The 24,269-nt window shown below is 44.6% G+C and overlaps 1 protein-coding gene across 1 annotated transcript in view; it reads left to right on the forward strand.

Moving 5' to 3' along the window:
- Positions 1 to 4,135: 4,135 nt before the first annotated feature.
- Positions 4,136 to 24,269, forward strand: part of ABCA12 (ATP binding cassette subfamily A member 12) — a gene marked incomplete at both ends in the record, with an annotated part of 90,595 nt that continues 70,461 nt past the window's right edge. Inside the window, 3 exons of the mRNA XM_082312432.1 lie at positions 4,136 to 4,204; positions 8,466 to 8,559; positions 23,221 to 23,368. Coding sequence (XP_082168558.1) covers positions 4,136 to 4,204; positions 8,466 to 8,559; positions 23,221 to 23,368 — 311 coding nt within the window. The remainder of the gene's footprint in view (positions 4,205 to 8,465; positions 8,560 to 23,220; positions 23,369 to 24,269) is intronic.

The raw sequence follows: 24,269 nt of genomic DNA on the forward strand, positions 1-24,269 counted from the left end.
TTTGGACTTGATTTGAAGGCCTGCTCTTTGATAGAGGGTTACTCTGTGAAAATAAGCAGCTAAGGGCTTTGAGCTGAAAATCAGTTGTACCCATTGCATGAAGGTTTTTCTTGCTCTGTTCTGCACCTGTCTCTGTGTTCTGGTAGAAATGGTGACACTTGTATTTTGTAGCACCTTGTTAGTGCATGTGACCTTAGCAAAGTGCAATCTAACAGGACACCTATGCATGCACTTACCTTTAAGCAGGTAGGTCTGCTCAGCACTGGTCTGTGAGTGCCCTACAGCTTGCAGATAGGAGTGTGGGGTTGAAGGCTGCTCACTCAGCAGTCCTTGGCCTGGCTTGGTTTGTGGATAAGAGATCACAGCTAAAGCCTGTGCAGAGCACACCTCTGAGATCTCTAAGTAGTGTGTGTCAAACATCTGGTCAATATTAGCTTACGCAAGCCATGGGGAAAGCCCATCCATTGCACAGTCTGGACTTGCTCCTCAGCTAAGTTTGGTAACTAAAGACACGGCACACTCTATAAGAGGAAAGTACCAAATTCAGAGTCCTGCCTCTTCATGAGTCATGGCATTACCCCATTGCTCCCCTTGCAGATCTCCCTCGGTTCATTCCGCTTTGCCTCTAGTTCTCTGGCATGGCAGTGAATCTGGTTATGCTTCTTCACTCTCTGCTGGTGCGATATTTCCTCCTGAGGGCACCTAACCACTGTTCACCTGTGTGCCTCTGGAAGTCTCTGCTGCGGTTTAGTTGTAGCATGTACAGTCACTGCAAGATTAGTGTTTTGGTTTGGGTTTTTTCCTGGTAGCCAGCAGAATAGGTTTTTTATTTCTTGTCTGGCACTGACTTCAAGGGGGTAAATATTCTTCCCTGTCAGATTTGCCCCAGCTACTCCTGTGTTTAAATGCCAAGCCAAGACTGTTAATGAGCAGACAGCTGTTTGTTTTTTATGGTGCTGTTAGCTTTCTGGTACGTGGACCTGTTGTTTTGACCAAGCAACTAGTGAAACATTAACTCTAAGGCTGGCCATTTCTTCTCATCCTCCCAATGCGTTAGATCTGGAGAGAGCCCCTCGCACCCCCAGTGTGGCCCTGTGCAGCAGCTGTTCCACAGGACAGTTTTCTCTCTTCATGGATCCCTCCCTTGCACTGCACAGTGCTGCTGCCTGTGGCACACACAGCTGCTGGCCCTGATACAGCAGGACCCATAAGGGCATGTCGTCCTGCAAGCATGTTTCCAGCACTCTTGCAGATCGTTCACTCATGGCGTTTTTCCTCTTCTCTTACCAATTCAGTCTTGCATCACTTCCCTAAGCTTTCATTTCTCATAGGCGTAACTTGGCACACCTGGGAAGCAGGAGTGCATTCATTTTTACTTAAGTAAAAACTCCTCTACCTGAAAGGACGTCCCAAGGGAAGGTCTCAGAGTTTGTGAGTTCTTGGTCCATGGGGAGAGTCTTTTTGCCCTGGAGGCTACAGCCCCTGCATGGTGTTGTAAGCCATAGCCACCACTGCAGTACGTGTGACGAGTCATGTCTCTGAAGACCTGCACTGGATGAAATTGCAGTTCAGAGCTCCCCTGAGGGTTTCCTCAGTCAGCTTCAGAGTCACAGGAGCAGATTTTGCTTTTCTTCCCTGTGATCTGAACCAATGATTTGCCCCTCAGCCCAGAAGAGCCCTAGTTCTTCAACCAGAGGAATAAACCAACTGAGGATTTATTGGGAGAAGGAAGAATTTGGCCTTTCCCTCCTCTCCCCCTCTGCCTGTATGCGCATTTGCATCATCGCTGGGACATCTGTCTGCTCTGGTCACTTTGTCCAAGAGTGGCCATGTAGTTGCACAGCCTCCTGTGCCATCTGCAGGAATTGTTAAGTAAAGGAATTAAAAAGCAAAAAGGTATACTGGCTTAATAAAGTTCTCATCTTGTGTTCTTGAACTGGAACAGTATGGTGTTTGGGGAGTTGAGTGCAGGTGCTCTGAGAGCCAATTGGCATTGAGTTATTCTGGTTTTACAGTGGTGAACTTGAACAAATTGCCCTTTGGGTACTTCCCAAGGGGAATGTTTGTTGACTCGCTTCACAGAGGAAGTAAGGATGTGCATTTGCTTGGGAAAATTATTATCCAAATCACAGTGTTCTTTTGAAACAGTTGTTTGACTGAATACCAAAAAGCAGCAATCAGACACTTGCCTTAAAAGACCTTGGCAAAGCAGTCAGTGATGAAATTATAAATTTCTTCTCTCTTACCCCCTCAGAGCAGAATTATCTATATTTGGCTTTCTTTTTTCAGCCCCAGAGAGGAAGTGAATCAAGCTTGCAAATGGTGTTTGGACCAAATGCAGTGAATTTGGCTGTGCCTCTTACATGTAGCTGAACTAGAAGTGTCTTGAGGAGCAATGCCTGTTCTTGACTCACAGACCCAAATGAGACCCCCTCTCTCTCCTAAGGACCTTTGGTAGAAAAAAATGTGAATGTAGAGCTGGGAGGTTAGACATTTGTTTCTTGTCATCACTATCAAAACTATACCAGGGAAGCCTTATAGTCTCATTTTAGCTCCAGCTCCGCTCCCACCATTGGAATGTCCAGTCTATTTAGACTGAAGGTATGTGGGGCAGGGACTGCTCCATCTCTGTTGCTATTCCCACCTTTGAAGTATTTCCTAACCAGTCCAGAGAAGCTGCTTCTCTTCACTGAGTGCCACATCTCTCTCCTCCCCTTTCTCTTACTTTCACTCAGTGCTTTTTGCAACCCTTAGATCAAAGCTCTGCTGCTCCAAGATCATCCTGGATGGCAGGGCTGCCGCCTCCACTTTTGTCCCTGGGTGAAGTTTGGCAAGGACTCGTTCAAGGCGTTTTTCATTTTTGAGGCACACAGTTAGTTTGTGGCTGGAAGAAATGCCATGTAGGAGAATATTTTTTGATCTCTCAGGAAATGTGCTGAGAGCAGTGAAGTCTTCCATGGCTTGCCTTGGTACTTTGAGGATGATCTCAGTGTTACCAGATGGGGTACTTGAGTGAACATGCTCCTCTCCCGAGGGGGACCAGAGCTCTGCTGGATGACCAGAGCTCATCAAACAAGTCTGTATCTGGTTTCAAAATTCAGATTTGTTATAGTCCTTGGTGCAATGAGCAGTCCCCGATGCTGTCATTGTTTCCCTCTGTACCTGCAGTTTACTCTTTCCTTTCATCTCTAGCTGCTTCTAAGTATCTTACCACTAGCTTGAAAAATTCAATGATCAGTTGAATAATAAGTGTTCAAGCTACGCTAGTGCTCTGAAATCTTTGTAGGGTCTGATCCTGCAGTCCTGCTCCCAGCATTTGATGTGATATATTGAATCAGTGAGAACCCCAGGACCGATCTCCCAGAGGAAAGGGAAGATGGAGGAAGCTGAGCAATTAGATCAATCCCTGGGATTTTAATTTATATATTTTTTTAAACTCTTTCATTTAATTTCCCTGGATGGGTAGGTTTGAGACATTCAAAAGTATTTAAAAAAAAACAAAAAACCCCCCCAAAAAACCAAACCAAACAAAACCAAAAAAACCCCACCAAACTAATTCCAAATCAGCAATGCCAGGAAGACACATGCTATGGCTGTGGATACTTTCTTCTTCCCAGCTGTTTCGTGTGAACTCAGGGAAGTTGGACTGGCCTGGCAAGTGGCCTAACTCTTTGCTGTTGATGACACCTCTCCAGCAGAAGCGGTGTGTGGGCAGACAGGTAGTTTCATCATGGGGAGGAGGAGGAGGCATGCATCACCTTTTGTTTAAGCAGAAGCATCTTTTTGGAATGCTATCCATTTTATCGGTTAGGGCTTGAACAACGAGCAGCCAGGAGAGGCTGGATATTGTAATTAACACAAGTGGAGGCAGGCTGCTGCGTCTGCCTGCCTGGAGAAGAATAACCTGTTGAATTTGCTAGGAGCTATTGCTGTGAGGACAAGAGCTACAGTTACTGGGAGTACAGCAGCCACAAGTGGATGAAGTAGCTGCTTCAGAGCTATGCTGTGGGGAAGAGGCAGGAGCTTGGATATTGGACACTGGATGCCTGTTTGGCTTAGAGCCTCTGCTTTTGCCTCCTAAGCCTGGGGAGGAAGAATACACAGCCTGTTCGCTTTTTGGTTGGGTCAGCGAAGGATGGCTGCGCTCTCTCAGCACTTGAGGATCCTGCTGTGGAAGAACTGGCTGAGTGTCAAGAGGCAGCCGGTGAGTGTGAAAGCAAAGTAGTAGAGGAGAGAGACCTGGAAATCATGGGAGCTGAGGAGCAAGGGAGGCACTGCAGGCAAGGAAGGTCACAGTATGAAAGTAGAAATATTTTGGAGGCTGGTGATAGAGGCAGAGGGAAGGAAGGGAATGGCATGGAAGTGGAATCTTGCATTGGAGCTCATGCATGAGGGCTCAGGAGTCTAGACTGAGTACCACGGATGCCACTGTTTCCTCGGGGCAGCGGTCTGTGCAAACAAAATCATGCAAAAATTCATGGGCAGACCTGAAGTAAGGCTGCAGTTCTGTACCTGCTCCCATGTGAGCAGACCCCACAGTCTGCGTACAGCCTCCAAGGAGTCCCTGGGATGTGGGGGGGCAATGGGGGGTGCTCTTATATAGAGCCATTTGTAAAGGATGGACAAAGAAAAAAGTAGCTCTGAGAGATGTAGGTAGGACAGATTTCCAGTGCAGTATAGTGTGTTGCAAATCAAACACCCCAAATGGTCGTTCTTTCCAAAAGATGAACCATTGCCAGCAATGTCCAGAGAGCAGTCTGAACTGCAGCAGCATCAGGGAAGCAAGTGTTCCTTCGGGTGGCATTGCGTGTCCAGACAAAGTCTGCTCAGTAGTTTTGTCCCAGGCTGGTTTCAATACAGCTGCACTGTAATTTCAGCAGAAGCATGCTGCAGTTCATGGACTTGTATTGCAACCTGTCCTCTTGCTAGTAATCCAAATGTGATGTTTTTTAAACTTCTTGGTTGAATGGAAGCCTTGACAGGTGCGGAAAATGCTGACAAAAGAGAAAGGGCTATGGAGGGTGTGATATGAGGATGGAGCGTAAGACCTCATATCACCATGCACTTCTGCAAGGTTTTTTCTTGCCTGCCCTTTCCTGTCTCTCAGTTCTGGAGCCTGATTCAGAGAGCTGCTGAGTTCGTTTGAATCCTTGTGATGCTCCGTAGGAGCTGTGGACGTGCTGTCCACGTGTGCACCTTAGAGTAGCGTATCCTTTGCTGGTGCTAAGGATACAGGAGACTTTTTCTGAGATGCAGAGGAATCCCAATAAATTGACTCTAATTTTTCACGAGAAATTGTAACAGCCTTATTAAAAGCAGGAGACTTGGGTCTCTTTCAGCTCTTGTATACCCAGAGTAAATGCTAACCTAAGCCCTACCTGTACTTCTGACCATACAGTCTCACTTGCTTTAATTCTAGTTTCTTGTGGAGTTGAAATATCAATTCTGTAAATTGAAATGTCAATTAAAATAAAAATCTGGCCACTACTGATTATTATATGGCAGACATTCCCTGCAACCCTCCTTCGTTTCCCTCTCTTGCTCCAAATTAGGGAGCTTGCTGAATCTGGAGAGGCTGTGAGGAGGTAACCCCAGATCTCTGCTCCCAAACACATCCTGATTTCTCTGTCCTCCTGCTTGTGTTTTTTAACTTGTGTAATCTGACTTCACTTACAGACCAGGCTCTTAGAAAGCTTTTTTTTTTAGCGTGAGTGTTTTGCAAGGGAAGCGTTGTGTTGTGCTTCTCAGTTTCTGATAAGGAGTGGAGGTGGTTCCTGCCACTGCAGTGGTGTTGGCCGCTCTCACCGGGGCTGATTGGTATGTCACGGAGTGGTCTGACACCAGGCAGCCCCCGTTCCCCCCCTGCCAGACTCGAGTGCTTTCCTGCTCTGTTTATCAGCCTCTCCAGGGCTGGCAAACACATTTGCCGTTTGCTTTACACTTTATTCCCTCTGTGAGCTCTCTGCAGAACCCCTGGAGAGTCTGCCTCTACCTGTGTGGCATGGGGAGAGCTACAGCTTGGCTGTCAATTTATTGAAATCAGCTTAAGCTCTGCATCCATGGCCAGGGAGTGCCTCCATAGGTTACTCCTGCTGAGAAAGGAATGGTCATGAGTTTAGGAGGCAACCTTCTTGGGAGCAAGGTTTGGCCTGCATTCGAAGAGGAACTGGAGAAATCGGTGTGTCTTGCACTTCTGTCGCTTTCCATCTGACACCTCTAGGCAGCTTGGTTATTTAAACAGAGGCAGGAGGGAGACAAAACGTGACTGCGTCCAGAGATACAAAGGTCTGAGCAATTAAATCTACTTTTAGCAGTGAAATAATCCAGTAAGCAAAGGATTATGCAACTTACATCACAGCACAGTGTTTAATGTCCCAAAAGCCAAACTGAGGTTGGTTGTGGCCCCTTTCAAGTCAACATGTTCCACCTGCAATCAGTTTGGCCAGTGTGGTTGTCTTGTTTTTGTTAACTAGAAATGCCTGGGACAGTGGGAATGCTGTAATGTTGCAACTGATGTACCCAGCTACTATTAAATCCAATTAAGTCAAAGGACAGAGATACTATGGGAAGAGCTGTCTGGAAAGTGGGGAGTAAAACCACCACTTTAGCTCCAAATGGGGAGCTACAAAGATTTGCCTGAGTAGAGATAATCAGTATTCATTTCTTCCCCCAAGAATATGACAGATCTCTTGCCCTTCCTTTAGGCAGCCTCTGACTAATACCAGTTTCTGTGTTGTTACCCCATAATTTTACTTTAGCCTACGTGGTACTAAACAAGGAGGATACGTTAATAATACCATTTGCATGTGAATTAATCAGAGTTAAACAGTGTGTTTGGGGACTGATTATAGGGAAAGCATGTGATATAAAAATTATAAAAAGCTGTTAGTGTCAGTGATGAATCTTGTTATAAATGGCAGTGTATATATAAAAGACAGGAAGAGTACTGTTTGTAAAAGCTAAAATGTTGCTGAATGCTGAAATTAGAGGAGTACCCTCTCTGAGGGGATGTGTGGGGAGGCACTTTGTGGTTTGATGTCTGTCCGTTGCCTATTTTGGGGCATGAATCTTGCTCCTACTTTCATGGCTGTGTCATCTCATCAGGGATGGTAGGGATGGAGTTGCTGTAAAACAACCATCTTTAAGCTGAATTGCTCTCTGGAATTTGTTTGTCTGTCTGTTTGTTTGTTTTTATGTTCCAGTAAGTGTTACAGGAAATGAAAACACTGTTATGGGCTTGGAATTACTTTGGAAAAGCAGTTTTGGGTAATATGTGCTGATCTGAAAAAAGTAGCAACACAATGATGAAAAATGGGATGATTTTGAAGAAAGACATCTTTGTCATTTCAAAAATTGTCATGAAGATAGCACAGCAATTTTGCAGCAGATAGTAGTTTGAGCTTAACTACTGAAGGATGGGAAACTCTAATCTAGTAAGCACGGTAGCAAGCTAGCTAGCTAGGATGAAAGCAGTTGATTACTTGAATAATTGCATTTTCCTAGCTCACAAAACTCCAAGGTTTGTAGTTTTAAGACTGACTTTGGGCCTCCTACCTAGATTGGTTTACTACACTAGACGATTAGCAGACTGTATTTTCTTCTTTCTCATCCATTGAAATGGTCAACCCTTGTGTCAGAGGCAAGAGCTCTATAAATATTCATGTTTTTTCCACTGTACTAGGCTAATTTTACATCATCTCTCTTCCATCTCAGCTCATCTACATGGACTGCTACAGTCTGGAAATGGAAAGGTGCCAGGGAGTTAGGCTGCTGGGGACAGAAGCTTATATGAAAGATCCTGGTCATTGGTGTTCAAATGTGACTTCTCCAGTTGACTGATTACACAGCTCCATAAACCCCTTCCTACACCATGCTTGAGCTCCACTTCTTGTAAATGACTACTATGAAAATCCTTTCTTTCAGCTCTACTGTGAGGCTGAACTACTGTTTGTGAAAAACAGTGAAACTTCTTTGGGGGAAAAAAACGCTGTAGACTTACCAATTTGCTTCTCAAACACTTTAATTTTGGGGTATAATCAAATCAAAGTCATCTTTACCCATCGTTTGAGCAGTGCCATTCACTGAAAGTGAAACCAGCCTTTTGCACTTTAGCTCTTTTATCTTGCGATCAGTCTGTCCAGAAGTCTTGTACTTCTCAGTGTCCTTTTGCTATTGCATAGCAGTGTCTCAAAGCTGTGTAAACACTGTCCCCCGTAATTATCAGCCAAACTGAAACACAGGAAGGCTTGTGTTATTTTCAGGCTTGTTATTTGCTCTTGAAATCTCATGTAGTTTTTCTTCCTGCGTAGGTAATACTTGGGTTTTAATAGTATGCATACCAAGATAGGTGTGATTTACAATGCATCCTATAACTCATTTAGGGTAGTACTTGTACATTCCAGACAAGCTCTGAGACACATCAATACGACAAATGTAACCAATATATTTTCATTGCTGTTTTATAGGTATGGTCGTTCATTTTAATTTCCTGGCCTGTGGTTGTTTTCATAATCTTGGCCATTATCCGTCTCAAATTCCCTCCAGAACCACAGCCAAACTGTAAGTAACTGGTTTGTTTTTATGTCTTTGGGATTTAGTTCTCATTTAGGTGACTGATGTGTTAATTTGATGTGTTTTGTTACTTTTACAAATCTAGTTCTTTGTAGTTTCCAGTGGAGATTTCCTGGGATGCAGCATGCTGTAAATAAAATGTCTGTGTTCCTCTGAAGTTGTTTCTGTTTGTTTTTTTCAAATTAGTTTATAATTAGAAACCAACTTTAAAGAACTGTCTCATCAAAATGCACTCCGATACTGCTGTTGTAGACAGCAATATAAACCTACATGATAAAGTGAGGGACAAGAGGGCAGCTGGGGGAGATCTTACTCAGTAAAATGAGAAAGGGCATAGGCTTCAAGTGGGATTATGAAGGTGAGGTAACAAACGTGAGGTTGGTCAACATGGAAGATTTTACCTTGTGTGTGCTACAGGAAAAAGCACCTATTTAGGCAGCTTGCTACTAAGGCTCGGCTGAACTTGTTTGGCTCCTGTGACCTGATGGTGTATGTGAGCCCTTTCTAGCAAGTCAAAGAGCATGAATTTGGGTGGTTGAACAGTTGGTGATGGTTAAATGGGTGAAGAGTTTACACAAGACCGTTTTTGCTTGCAAACCTTGCTTCCTGGGTCAGGAGAACATGTCTACATCTCAGGACATGGGTGAGCTTGAATCTGCTCTAAAAAATTTACACTGATTTCGTGAGTCCTTATCACCATCAGAAGAAGCATGTCCCCAACCCTGGCCACATTTGTTCATGAAGTTATGTGGTAAAACAGAGCAAGGATTTTATCCAGCTGGAAGCTTTTTTCCTTTCCAAAGTGTTAATTTTGAGTTGGATCAAATCCCCGATTCTGCTCTCTGCAGCCTCACAAGTGCAGTCCCAAGGGAGGGGAGAGGAGTGGGTGAAAGGGCTGGGCCCCTCTTTTCAGTGATGGCCTACCTTTGTGTTGGGAGAAATCGGTCATGGAGCTGCACTCTTTGTTACCGGCTCATTAGAGGGGTTCCTTGCCCTTATCATTGCGGAGACCCTGGAAGCATATGCAAGAGTCTTGCTTCATGTTGCACATCTAGTCTGCTGAATCACATCCATGTGCTGCAGCATTAGTGAGAGCCATAGTTTCCCAGCACAGGGTAGGAATAGGCCCCCAAAAATTATCCTTACTAAAAGATTTGCAATATCTGATTCATAGGAGAGACACCACCACGGATGGCCTGCGTCGGGCTGTCATTGACTTGACAAGAACAAAGCCCTGGCAGGGGCAATGTTGGATTTTTGTACTTGGGGCAATGACACTGATGCAGGGGGAGAGGAGACAGACTCTGGCAGCAGTGAGGACAAGCAGTTGGCTTCCAGAGTTTGTAGCTATCAGTTGTGTAAAATGTGGTTGTGAGGGATCTGTACTTGATGATGTGTGTGTGCACGGGAAACCTTTGACCCAGTGACATGTGTGATTCTCTGATTAAAAAGTCTTTGTTTCTGTATGATGTGTGAGAAAGGGCCACATTGTGACAAATACTGGGTATACAATTAGGATAGCCCTTGCCCAGAGATCTTGCAGCCTAATCTGACTAAAGGTTTTTGTATCTCATTTTGTAGACTGGGATGGAAAGCCAGAGTAAGTAACTTTCTGAAAGTGTCACAGGAAGGCTTTAATGGAGAAGGACATTCTTGGTGTGTTAGGGTAGTCTTTTAACCCCAAGCCCATCTGCTGTCAGCAAAAGGCCTCTTTAGGCATGTTATGTATTTCAAGTTCTCCCAAATTCCCTTGAACCAGTTGGAGCAGGCAAGACAGGACACGTTGTACTTTGTGAAAACCCCAGATTTTGCCAAGTGTGGAAATGGAAGTCCTCCCACACTGCTCCATCGGTTGTACTTCCTGTTCCTGATAAATCAGATAAGATGAATGTCAAGAGAGCCAGCTGGATGGTAAAATATTTATTCTTTTACTCTACACAGCTATTAGTTTGAATGTATACTTATTTGGAGCATGTTTGCTCTGGATGGTTGCATCTCTGAATTAATGGATTGGAAGGAATGTTTTTAGGAACAGCAAGTAGCTCCATCAGTTGTGCTTTGCAGGAAAGGGGAAGATTGGGCCGTATCTTTGGACTAGTTCCCTTTTCTTCCATAGAATAATTCTATTTTGGGACAAGTCTCTGTATGTGAGTAGGTGTTTAGAAGTGGATGATAGGAGCTCTCTATTGCAACAGAGGCTTTATGCTGGAAAATAATGGTTGTGCTGTATTCTTGTGATCCAGATGTTCAGAGACCATCTAAGAATCCCAAGGGGATGGAGAAGAACGCTAGCCAGAGCATTAAACAGCCAGTTTCTGCTGCTTTTCTAGTCAAATAAGAATAGCCACTTGACAGTTACCCTCTTTTTTTGACAACTGGAAAAATGTATCAACTTTTTGCTTGAAAAGCAGAAGATAAATCATTTGGCAACTTTCTTTTCTGATAGAGAAAAAAAAAAGGGTGTGTGGACACATCTAGGAAAACTATTACAGGAGGGGGTTCTTTGTTCGTTTTGGACAGGAATAAAATCCACTTTATGCTGAGTTCCAGTGCCTGCCTTAAAGGACACAGTCGTTAAGTAGTGACAAGAAGCTGTTTCCAGTTCTGCTGTCAAGAGATTATTGCAGGTAGACAGAAGTCAAGAAGCACAGAATCAATGGCACAGAGATAGAATAAACTACTCAGATGCTGAGTTTGAAGCCTTAGAGATAACCCCACAGAAGATCTCAATCTGTAAGCTTATCTCATGTATTCAGGGCCACAGAAATATCATGAAATCTATTATTTGCTCAATTAAAACATCTCAAAGTTGAGGCAGTAAGTTTTTCTGAAGGATGTCTAATACACATTCAATAGATTGAGGATTATGTAGAGAAATTACCTAGTAAATATCAGTCAAGGCTGGACAAGTGGCAAGAGCTTCCTGCAAAAGCAAGTTGCTTGCTTTGAATTACGTTGTGTAGCACCTAATGCAATGGCAGCTTGTGCCAGACTGAACTCCGAGGGGAAAGGACATGCCAAGTAAGTGTCACCAGTCAAGAGGATGCTCATAGGAATACTAAGAACTGAGGAAAACAAGAAGCTGAAATTCATCTGATATATAATTTTTTTTCACAACTAAAGCATCTAGTATCTAAGAGGAGAAAAAAACCCAAACACCTCTCTTCTTTCTTCCAGGCATCTGTTTGATGATGCATTTCCAGGTCAGCAGAGATTATTGTCAGGAGAAATGAAAAAGAGATTTCTTTTTCTCTGCATACTCAGTTCCTGTGATGATGAGAGTCTAACCACACAAAATCTCCATCCAACTTACTATGCACATTGCAGTTGTGGCTTTTGACCTTTTTATTACAGCCCTTGTATTTGCTAGAAGGTATGGGGATGCGTTTTGTGGCATACATGTGGAATAGGAAGCCCTGGATTGGAAGCCTACAGCGTGAAAGCCAGTGAACTGGGTTTGGTGGTATCTTCCTCTTTTCTAGAGCGATTAGGGACAAAAGTCCCTTTCCATCACTGCAGGTTTTTGCAAGGTATGGGAGTTGTGTATGAGATACAATCTGTCCCTCAGGGCTCAACCCACACAGTCTACAGAGAAGCCCAATTACACTCTGTGCTTTAACTAGCACTGTCACACCCTGTCACACCCTCCCCGCCCGCTTTCCTTCTTTTCTGTTCTCCTCCTCTCCCCTCCTGTCAGTTTGACCTCATCATTATTCTCTGTAGAAGCTCTCTTGGGTGTGGTTAGGTGTCCACTCATTCAGAAACCCTGCTCTTTAGTGCTATGGAGAAGATGTGGTAGAAACCTTGCTCTCTTGTTAGACCCAGGGCTCTGTTCCCCCTGGCTTTCCAAGGGACAGCCAGTGGGCTGCGAAAGCCATGCCTCATTCACAGATACTTACCCTTCTTCATGGAAAGAAGCTGTGTTCTTGGGTCTGGTCTTAAAATCTACCAAATTCTTTCTGCCAGGGAGTTCATTACCTGAACTCTTCTCAGTGAAGCACATCTTGTCCTTCACCTCTGCCCAGAATTTCCAGGTTTCATAACCCTCACGGAGATGCCTGCAGGGTGTATTGCATTCACTCAGATTATTTGTGATAGACTCAGTAGCAGAGTGCTCTGCAAGGCTGCTCTTCACAGCCAATATTCTGGGGGAATATTGTTATAGTTGAGCACTAGACTGTTTGCTGGTACGAGCATAGCTGTTTAGGTCTAGTTTAGAGCCAGAGCTGCATGGCACAACACTACACAGGAGCAGATGCTCATACTCTGCTCTCATTCTTGGTTCCAGTGCTCCTGGAGGGTCTCTGACTTATACTCCGTTCAGTCTTACTGTGATCAGTAGCTAGGATTTGAACAGGTCCAGAACTGGTTGGAAAAATCAGTATGATGAATCACAGAGCACAGATCTGAGATGCCTTAGGAGAGAGGCTGTGGCTTGCTGTACCTGCAGACAGAGCTTTCCTGTGACTTCTGTGCTGAGCACTATTATAGTGTTAGAGGTAACTGAGGCACAGGTTACTCTGGTCAGGGCAGTGTCAGAAAAAGAGGCAGGATGCTCCATATAGCTTAGAAGAAAAGGATCAATGCAGATAGTATCCCCTTTCCCACACTGCTGGGAAAGGGGGTGAGGCAGCTGGTTGTGATGAGTGCGAGGTGTCCGTTCTGCCAAGCGCACGGCAGGCAGCGCCTGTCACCCTCTGTCCGTATCGCCCATGCATGTCTCTGCCCCTCCGGCTGCTGCAGCTGTGCGCTGGTAGATGAGTTCAGGGGCCTCCTGCCCTGTGTGTCTGCGTAACTAAGGACCTCAAACCAGTTCTAGCTTTGGCAGTTCCCTGTCTCAATCTTTGTCCCACAGTTAACAGAGAAAGACCTTGAGCTGGGTTAATTCTCAATGTGAGTGATGACGGTGGCTGTCAGGACATGTGTGAGGGCAGGTGGCATGGAGCACGGTGGGCCACAGCACTATCCTTCCTCTGAGATACCATCCTCGAGATGAGAAAGCTCTGAAAAGATGCTTGCACTTTAAAGGAATTTGCTTCATAGTTGGAGGGACCTGAACTCATCTGATTTCCCAGTAGTGTGGAAAGATTAATAGGTTCCCATGCTAATTACAGGGAGTTGAGATGGTGGCTTAGCTACACAGGCCACTCCATTCATTTGGATAAGTCATGGGTATTTATGCAAGGCATGATCCACCCCAAGGGTTCCACTTGCTCTGTATACAGACAAGCATGCATCAGACTTCAGCTCTCCTTGCCGTTTGCCTGTGGTGGAGCAGCCCCACTCCTTTTTATCTTTTACATTGCTTTATTTTCCTCCCCTTCTTTTCCGTCAGTTTTCTCCCTTTTTCTACAGAGCCCAACACCAGATTTTTGTCTGCGCTCAACTGCAGTGTAGTTAGCAAAATGGCCTCATCAGGTCCCTCCTTGCTTTGGTATGAGCTTTGTTTTGTTTCATTTTGTTGTGCTGCTGTTGTGCCAGAGAGCAGACTGCCATATAATGCTCTGTTTCATTGAAACAGTGCTGAAGGGGGGTATGAATTATATTAATTATCCCCACATTTGCTGGAATAGGCATATACGTTGATCTGCTTACATACCTAAGCAGTGCCCAGCCATGCAGTTTGCTGCGACTTGCCTAAGCTTTCACTTAGCTCAGAGACCCACAGCCTAAACAGAGCTCTGTGATGTTTATAATGCCTCCCTTTTCATAAATCTCTACACCTCCATTTCTTTCTATGGACTTTTCCACCTTGTGAGGTGTGACTGAAGGATGTTTAGAGTTGGAGATGGGAACTCCTGAGTTACCAGTATTTTTTTTTCCTCCCCAATGAATTACAACAGGCCCTTGGGGCAGTCACTTCATTCTAATTGACTTCCTGAAGCATCTGAATCCAGATGCTGAGACCTAGAGGTGCAGAAGTATTTTTCCAAAGGAGCTGAGCAGTTTGGCTTGGACTGATGTCAGCAGTTGTTGATGTCTGTGTTTGTGGAAAGGAGGTCACTTCTGTTTAAAGAATCTAAACCTGGACTCTGGAGACTACCTGAAGGCACTCAGCATTGAAAGACATCGGTTTAGTAAACACCGCTTTTGTGCAGGTTTTTTCCAAGAGTCTAGATATGGATCTAAGCTTACCAAGTTAGCCTTGTCTGCATCAAATATTGCTTAAAAAAAGCCCTGTGGGAAAAGGGCTGGTGTACAGTTCCTCCTCTCACTCGGTGTGTTTGTGCTTCAGGCAGTGGAGCATCCCTGCACAATGCAGTCAACCTCCAGTGCAATCCCTCCTCATCAGCTCTGCCCCACGGTGCAGACATCAGCTCTGTCATTTCCCCATCTTGACCTGAATTTGCAACACCTCTTAGAAGGTTTCCATCTCCCCTCCTTTGTTCTTTATGTTTGGTTTGGGGGCTCTTTCTCCTCCCTTTACACCTGCTTTTTCTACTGCTCCTTTGCAATTTTTATGGTCTCTGATCTTTATGATCTATCTCCCTGATCAGTATGTGAACCCAATGCATTCAAATTCAAGTCCTGATTTTTAATTTATTAAATAAGGGGGTGGAAGGTGAAGGTCTGTGGGTGAGCAAAACTAGCTTGTCGAGTCTTAATAAGCATGGAAGTAGATGCTGTCTGCTCTGGGCTGGTTGTCTTATTTGCAGAGCCTGAAATTCTCGAGAGAAGAATTAGGCAATGAAATGCTTCCTCCATTGAGGCCACCAACACAGGGAGGAGTCTTGTAGTGAGTTGTCTGCTGCTTCAATCTCACTGTCGTAGGCAGACAACTGAGGACATCATGTTGTTGGGACACTCGAGAAAATAAGGATGCTGTTGCTGTAAAGATGAAAAAATGCAAGCTCTCAAATCTCACTTAGCCAAGCTGGGTGTCTGGGGGGGTTGAATGGAGTTATCTGGGGTCCTGCTGAACTTTCATTTCGAAAAATGGTGAGCCGAGTAATGGATGTATGACTTGCAAATCAGAGCAGGCTGTGTGGTACACAGGTGAACTGGTGTATGTGTAATAGCTGCTCACAACATCTTTTTGTTACTTAATGATTTGTATGGGGAAATGAGAAAAAAAAAAAAATCAAATTAGAGCTGAGGAAAAGAGGGCCAAGAATGACACTGCTTAAAGCATAATAGGAAGGCAGTGGGGGAATGTGTGTGCTCCAGGGACAGTGAGACTTGGACTAACACCAGATCGTCGTAATTAATGTGTGTGGTGCAGGGCCCAGCTGGCAGGTTTCCCCGCGCTGCATGCCGTCCGGACCTGTGCTGGTATGCGCAGGCGGCAGCATGTTGCACCGTGTGTATTTGAGCTTACTGTGTGCCACCTTGCAGTGTGAACCTGTCGTGACATATAGCAGTGATGGAGGCTCGCAGAACAAAAATTACTCTGATACGGTAGATATTGAGGCTGTTTGGTGTCTTGCAACTTCGGGGTGAGCTCAGGGAGTCTCTTCTTTCAGTGCTGTCTGTTCAACAGGTGAAATTGCGGAGGTAAATGGCAGTTCTGCTGGCTGGCCAGAAACAGGATGAAAGAAATCGCCTGCTAGCTCCGGAGTGGTTTTAAAAATCGGCTTTGTGATATGAAAGGCAACAGCGTAGGGACAGTGCAATAGCGAGTGCAATACCGAACCATTAGCTCCGATCCAGCACAGCTCTTAGGTATGTGTTTAACCTGAAGTCTGAGTAATCCCATTAAAATCAGTAGGGCTGATCACTGCTGTGCTATGGGCTTTGGACACACTGGACAAGATTTGGGCTGTACTGCTGGGAACGGTAATGCTTACTGTTCTTGCCTCCACTTTTTTTTTTCCAACAAGCATGGGACTGGTGTGGGCACTGATCTTGCAGGTGTGAAAAAGGTAAAGGAAAGTCTCAGCTGGCATTTGCCTCCTAGTCCTGCACCCACTAAAGACCTCATTCCCAGATAACTAGGAACATGCAGGTCCCTTTCTCCAGCTTCAAGGTCAGATGTTTCAGAGTCCATGACTGTCACAATGTCACAGCAATACAAGTGCCATGGCAATTAAATATTCTCTTTTCATGGATAAGGGATAGGCCAGCTGGCTATTTGGACCATTCTCCATGTGTGTAAAAGAAAAAAAAAACCAAACCCTGCTTCAAAATTAATCTTATTCCATAGATTTGATGATTTGGTTTAATTTTTGGAGAGAATTCAAAAGTCCTAGCATTATCATAGAGCTTTGTACAAAAAATAAGCAGCTTAAGTTGTTACTGATAAATAGATATGAACAAAGCTGGAAATGGGCAGTTGTATGTGGTTGAAGAGAAACAGTATCATCATCATGTCATGAAACAGGCATGTTTGTCTTTTTGACTGTTTAACAAAGCAAAGGAATAAAGTTTAAAATAATCCTGTGTGACTATGGGAAAGACTACAAAGGAAGCGAGAAGGTTGTGTGTACACAATACAGTTAAACATTTTGCTTAGAAAGTTGGGAGGAGATCACCATAGCAGTAAATATTTTCATTTTATGTTTTGTGACTTCTTAGGTGAAGATAAATCATAGCTGATAAACAGTCAGAATTGCAACTCTGGGTTAGACCCCTTGCTGCTGCTTGGGCATGATTGGGAGCGCATGTAGCAATGCAGAGCACAGTGTTCCCTCCACTAGAAAAATCTTCAAAGGTTTAAGGTTTCTTCAGCCAGAAACTGAAGGGATTGAATCCAAGTGATCATATTCAGTAGCCGCTGTCAAATCTATTTTTGTGAATTTGTCTAATTATTTTTTAAATGAATGTCTGCTTTTTGGCATACACCACCCTGTGGCAGCGAGTTCCACAGCATTTTGGTATTTGTTAAAGAAGGTACCTTCTGTCCCTTTTGCCTGCTACCTCATGATCTCATTGTGTTTCTTTGACCCTGTGTTGCAAGGAATGATCATTTACTCACGCTTTTCATTACTGGTCATGATTTTATTTATTTCTCTATCAAACCACTTTTTGGCCACCTTTTTCTTTGCTGAAGAGCCCCAGTTATTAAGTCTCTTTGAATGATTTAGCAATGATTGAATGCATTTTCAATTAAACACAATACTTCCTAATGAAGTAATTTGCTCATTAATGCCTTTAATTCACCAGTGGGGGAGTTGAGATTTGTATGGATTTTTTATGCATTCATTCTGTCCATATTCCTTCCATAGTTCATAAGGTATATGCAGTATCAGAGTGTGTGAAATCTGAAGCCAAGAGAATTTTTTCATGCCCAAGGAGGGATAGTGGTATGTCGCTAAACTATGGGTGGATAGAAAACAGAAAAACTCAGCATGCTTTTTTAAATTAATGGTAAAGGAGGAATAAAATACAATTAATGTACCCAAATTTATTTAAGAAGTAGCCATTCATAATGGAAATCCCTATCTTTGATGTGAATAAAACGGAATATACATTTTGTCTGGTTTTGCAGGATGGATGGCAGAGCTAGGTAGGAAACTCTGAAACCAGAGGTATAGAGTGGGCAGAAAAGGGAGAAGGAATGCATGGGTGATATTTTGAAAGCAAAAGATATGGTCTGTGTAGCTCCATTGTATTTAAGAGGATTTGCATGTTCAATTTATGGGGCTGCAATTTAGTTAGCATCTATCAGAGTAGCAGAGCTGAGACTGGGGAATTGAGGGGAAGGAAGGTACTTGCACATTGAGTGAAGTGGTTGCTAGTTTACACGAGACACCACTGGCTGATGTAAACCAGAGTATAATCTGTACTGAATGTCAGTGTGGTCCTATCTTTATACCCTTGTTTCATGCACAGCAATAATAACAAATACAAGAAGCGATAACCTGAAAATACTACTTATTTACTTTCCTTTCCTCTGGTGTGGATAATAATGGCTGCTGTCCTCCCAGCACTTACCTCCTTTGGGGCAGGCAGCCTCACTGCCTCAGGCTGACAGGGAAGACATCGGGAGCTGCGTTCATGGTGCTGTGCCCATGGTCTGCTGAAACACCCAGTTCCTTGCAATGAATGGTTGGACTCAGCCAGTGCAAATGCCTGAAACCTCAGTGCGATGAAAGCAGCAAAATCAATGTGGCAACGTAAAACATGGTCCATTTAGATTTAAACATTTCAGTCAGTTTCAATTAATCTTATAGACTGTAGTGAAATAGTAATTTTCATCTTTCTTATATGACATTTATTATTACCCTGACATTTTTCATCGTTATTATACCAAGCACCTTTACCTGAAGAAAACAGAATGTTTTGCTTGTGTTGAAGGGAAGTATGTTGGAATTTACAACATTCAGGGAAGTAAGAGAAATTAATTTTCTTCATTTTATTCCGAGTGAAAGCAAATGTGGAAATGCAAGAATTTCCAGTGGCATGCATGTATTTATTATAGGTATCTTGTGTTTATTATTACTGCTGTGCATGCCTTATTTCTTTTCAGCTCTTGGAGATGTGGTTGGCCTGGCTAGATGCTACTAAGCAGGGAGAACCAGCTAGCCCATGCAGTGCTGAGCCCTTGGCCTCTTTTGCCCTTTGGGATGCCTGTCTTGATTTCCAGATTTGGTGCCCTTCTTTCAATGGTGACAGAAAATCAAAGCTCTCAGAGGGGACAGCAAAAGCTTCTGCGCTTGGGATTCTACTGCTGGCAAACCCAGAAGTCAGTCTTTACTAAGACGATACAGATCTGGGCTCAGATTTTGGTAGCAGACAAGCCAATTTGACCAGAAATATGCGAGGGTGACCTCTCAGCTCAGACATGGGGCAGCAGCGGGTGCAGCGATCTCTCCCTCTTGGCTCATAGGCAGTGTAGTGGGACGCTCCAAAGGTAATTGCAGTTTTAGGAAATTAAGAGGTTTAAAGGTAAAGGCAGTTGGGAGAATGAAAAATAATGTCATGTGTTGTGGATCTGCTCTATCGTGTGATGTGGGATCATAAAGTTGGGGACTACAGGGCTAGGGAAATCCATATTCCTTGGATGTGGCATTGCCATAGACTTCAGTAGGAGAAGGAGCTGCCTTCTGCAGCATGTGGAAGACTGAATGGACTCCCAACAGCAGAAATACTACACAAGTCACTAATGGCGATAAGTGTTATGTTTCAGATTGCGAAACTACCCCCATAAAAAGACTGTCCTTTAAAATTTGCAGAGCATTTACAACCTTCTTTCAATAATGTTTCATAGCTAGTGCTTACGTTGTGTACTAATGTAGTTGACGTGCTGAATAAATCTCAGCCAAGGGAGGGACAGGTAGTTACAAACATCTCCTGAAGCATCCAAGGGAGTCAGGAGCCAGCTTCCTTCCTGGCTGTCCTTGCAGTGGCGTACAGGCTGACACAGGTAATGAATTTGTGTGTGTGGGCAGAGCAGCCTGTGTGGCTCCGTGGAGTCACGTCTCCTCACCACGAGCAAGTGGATGGAGGGCAGGAGGATGGAGCAGGGAGCGCATTAATCTCTTGACTCACCTTCTCATCAGTAAATTCCTTCCTTTGCAGGGTGAGAGGGAATTACAGGGAAGAGCTCTGAGGCTACACGATGTTTGTCTGGGGCTTGGACTCCCAAATCAGCCATGCGTCCTGCATGGTGCCTTAGGCTCTGGCTCTGCTCTGACCTCAGGCACACCAGCCAAAGGCGGCATAGTCAGAAGCTGAGCTTCCTGTGGCTGCGCTGCTCAGCTTCTGTTAAATTAAGCTGTTGGCCTCTGTGACCCCTGAAGGACAGACCTGCCACACCAGCCTGGCCACTCTGTTCCTGGTTTGGTGGGGCCAGTGCATAAAAAAGGCAGTGTGCACAGTGTAGCTTCTTCAGCACCATCAGCTTGCCACGCCAGAAAGCAAAGGTGGGATTCACCTCCCAGTGCCAGGTGTCTGCGGAAAGGGTGCCTGCATCTGAACCAGGTCTTTAAACTTTCTTTGGAGTTGGTGGAGGTCTCATCAATGCAGGCAGCAGAGCCAACGTAACAATTCCTTTCATCCTGATATATAAGCCTGAGTGTTATTTGTCTTCTTGACACAGAGCATGGTTGTGCTAGATACTCAGGGTTAAGAACCAGCATAGGTCTAACTTACACCAAATGGGAATTTGGCCCAGACACATTTCAGATTATTCTGTGTTGTGGTCTTTCTTGGAAAAACTTCCTTAATTCTCTAACTGCTGTCAGAGTCCAGGCCTCTTCCAGAAAAGTCCTCTCTGGCGTCTCCACGGCTTTTGTGCCGAGAACATCATGGGGTTACACCAGTTCACGCCTGCAGTGACTCAGTGATGGATCAGGCCCCATGGTTGTAACCAGGTGCCAGCAAACTGCTCAACATCTGATGTGAGTTGGCAGAGCCTCACTGAATATCTCAATCGCATTGGGCCAGTGATGTCTTCACAGGCACCGTGCCACCACCACGAGCAGCAGCACTTGCAAACTTCAGGTCATGCATTCCTGTCTCTCTATTTTTCAGGCTGCTGTTTCAAAAGAAAAGAAAGAGCTGATATCATCGCCTTGTTCTTACACTGTACACCTCGCTTGTGATACAGCAACTGGTTGTTTAATTGTCCACTTAGTTCAAAGTGTAGCGCCTTTGAATGCAATTTTAAAATTTGTTATTGCTACTTATATCTCAAGGAAGTGTCTTCCCCTGCTCTGGATTCAGCAGGATCTCTTGCATAATTGTCTCTGTAAACATCTCACGCCTCTTCAGAGAAGAACAGTGCTTCCCAAGCTCCCAACCCCATCCTTGTGTTCCCCACTCTGCTGTCTAGTTAGGAGTTACACAGATTTTGCTGCTCCAGGTCTCCTAAGAGACATGAGCTCAGTTCCTGGCCCTGGTTGTTGTTGGTAGATGTGGATGGCTGCGGAGGGTGTAGCTGTTTCCCTCCTAGCTCCTACCTGTCTCACTTCATTGTGGTTATGTTCTCCATCCTGAACCTCATGGCTTCCCGGGTCTTTGAAGCTGTGTTTTGGTGGAGACATTGATAAAGTGAGGTCTGTGATGTGCATTTTTGGATTGGGGTGTGAGTCAATTTCCTGCATGGGAATGAAGGTGCAGGAGATCAGAAGGAAGATGAGAGAAAAATCCCAGTGTGTGCAAAACACTGTTTTGCAGGGATGTAATTGGTGATATCAAAGGGCAAACGTCCCAGACACTGCAAGGGATATTCACACAAGGATGCTTCCAGATTAAAGTGCCCTGCTCTAAAGTTTCCCTCATGGGCAGCAGACTTAATTACACCTTTAGAGTGGCGTATGTTTCGTCCTTTGGCCCCAACACCAGAAGGACTGCCTCTGCTGAGGTATACAAGAGAATCACAACAACACACAAAATGGATGTCTTTGACTCTGCAGGTCTCAGCAGTCCTCTGTGCCAGTTGCTATCTTGCTCAAAGCAGTGGGAACTCCCGTGCTAAACCATGAGCTTTTTCATTTTGACCCAAAAATGCAGTACACAGTCATGGGCTGTGACCAACCATGCTGAGGAAAGCTTAGGAAAGTCAAGTCTCCTTCAAGGAGACCGACAGCCATGTACTCCACCTAGCACTGCCATCCCCTTTGGGAACATCTGTTTTTCGACCACTGCTGTAATTAATAAATGTAGTACAAATGTAGTACAGTGTCCTTGTTGGAGGGGTTAGAGATAAAGCTGTGCCTGGGCAAGAGTCACAGGTTGTCTTTGGAGACTAAAGAGCAAGGTAATCAATTACCACAAGCCTGCCTGCGGGCCTTTTCTAAATCTGGCTCCTTTCCATAGTAGAAATAATAGCAATGTTCTTTGCCAGGTAATTTTCCAAATGGTTATTTTAAATAATATGTTGCTGTGATCCGGCAAAAGAGTTTTGAGATTTATTAGAGCATTTGTCACTGAGAGGAAAAGCAGTTGGTGAACTCTGTGGGCTGGCAGTAAGCAGGACGGGGCAAGTGGCACATAAAATACTAAAGTCTCTAATTGCTCAGGTCCGCTCTGTGTTTGCAGAAATGGGAGACAGGGACATACATCTCACCCCTCAGCGCTGGCTGCCAGCATCACAGGTCACCAAGCAGATGGTACGGGAGCTGCTCTGACATGGCAGGAGACACAGAGCTGGTGGTGGTGATAGATTGCTCCTCTCCCTTCCCTGGGCAGGTCTGCACAAAAAGCAAAGGGGGTTGTCTGGTCCTGGATCCGTTGCCCCTTCCTGTGGTAAAAGCCGAGACAGAGCCCTGTTTCAACCTGGCTTGAAACTGAAGCTTGCGGCTTTGCATAGGAACTGATCCAACCAAGCGTTGGAGGACATGCTCTATGGGTGCTTCAGGTTACTCTGGCTGTGTGCCTGCTTTTTTTTATTTATTTATTAAAGGGCAGAATTAGGATGTCATAAACCTATGATGCTTTTGTCCTTTCTTGCCTGTTTCCACCTATTTCGGGGGGGGGTGGGGTGGAGAATCTGCAGTTGCTTTGAGACTAACAGGAATCTTATCAACAAATAACTTGGCCCTTTTTTCTAAAAGCCTTTCATGGCTTTGTCAGTATTGAGGAGGGGCTTCTAGCGGGATCTGGCAGATAGTGCTGCCAGGGTGGAGTAAAAGAACCTCAGTGAAAGTGAGAATCAAGCCCATGGTTTTTTAAGAAGAGAAAATAGCATATACTGATAGAAACACAGGCAAAAAAGTGCATGTCCACATTATAATAATGGCATTTTCTTTCTCCTCCTTCCCCTAGGTTATCTTGCACCCCGAAACCTTCCTAGTGCAGGCTTCTTCCCGTTCCTGCAAACCGTGCTGTGTGATGCGGATGCCAGATGTAAAGGCACACCATACACACCAGAAGATCTGCTGCCAAGATTTAATGACATCTCATCTCTCAGACTGTAAGGGAATCTGAATATATCTGGGTGTTACAAGCTGTAAAGCAAAACTTGCTTTGAGGTGGAGGGAGCAGCCATGCGTATGTGTATGTGTAAGTGTGTCCGTAACAGATCCATCTCAGACACCTGTTATAACAGTCTCAGATATCTGAACACTTAGAAATGAGAATATGGGCTGCAACATGGAAGGTTCATATTAGGGATAGCTATCAGTAATGTGTCAATTGATCCAGGCTTGATAGTAGAAGAGAATTTTACTCCCTGAGAAAAATGCTTGTGGTCACCCAGATCAGAGCAAAGAAACTTTTCTTGCATGATTGTGGGTCGGGTCCTGCAGCATGTCAGTGGATAAGACTTACACCAGGAGCAGCCCAGTGTGCTGATTTGCCACTGTGGCGATTGGTTCAGGACGCTTTGGGTGGAAGTGGCAAATGTTCCCCAACAGCTCTAGTTTGAGGTACACTTCTGGAGCAACTGCTCTTTCAGTAGATCCTCCAGGTGCCAGCCAGAATGGGTGTCCTCTCTGCAAGCCATCAAACATATCAGGAAACAGATGAAAATGAAGAAACAATCTTTGTCCACAAAAGCGTGTAGATTTGCAGCGTGGAGCTGGCTGGCCATGTTTTGTTGGAATGTCGGTTTGTTGAAATTGAAATGTTCAGTGGAGACATTTCATTGATGTTTCAGTTGAAGCCAAGTAGCATTTGCTTTGAGACATGCCAGCCAGGGTTGTTTCTACCTCTTGGCTGCCTGGTTCTGGCACACCCATGGGGAACATGCTATTCTGAGGCCTGGCTGGTTAATGGAGAGTGAAAATCTGGGCATCTTGCATACAAGGTCCCTGGTTGCTCATCTTTGCTTTCAGGTGAGAGGCTGCTCCATAGTGGCTTTGTCAGAGCTTCAA

This window comes from Platalea leucorodia (genome assembly GCF_965183815.1).
Source record: "Platalea leucorodia genome assembly, chromosome: 5".
Classification (NCBI taxonomy): Eukaryota; Metazoa; Chordata; class Aves; order Pelecaniformes; family Threskiornithidae; genus Platalea; species Platalea leucorodia.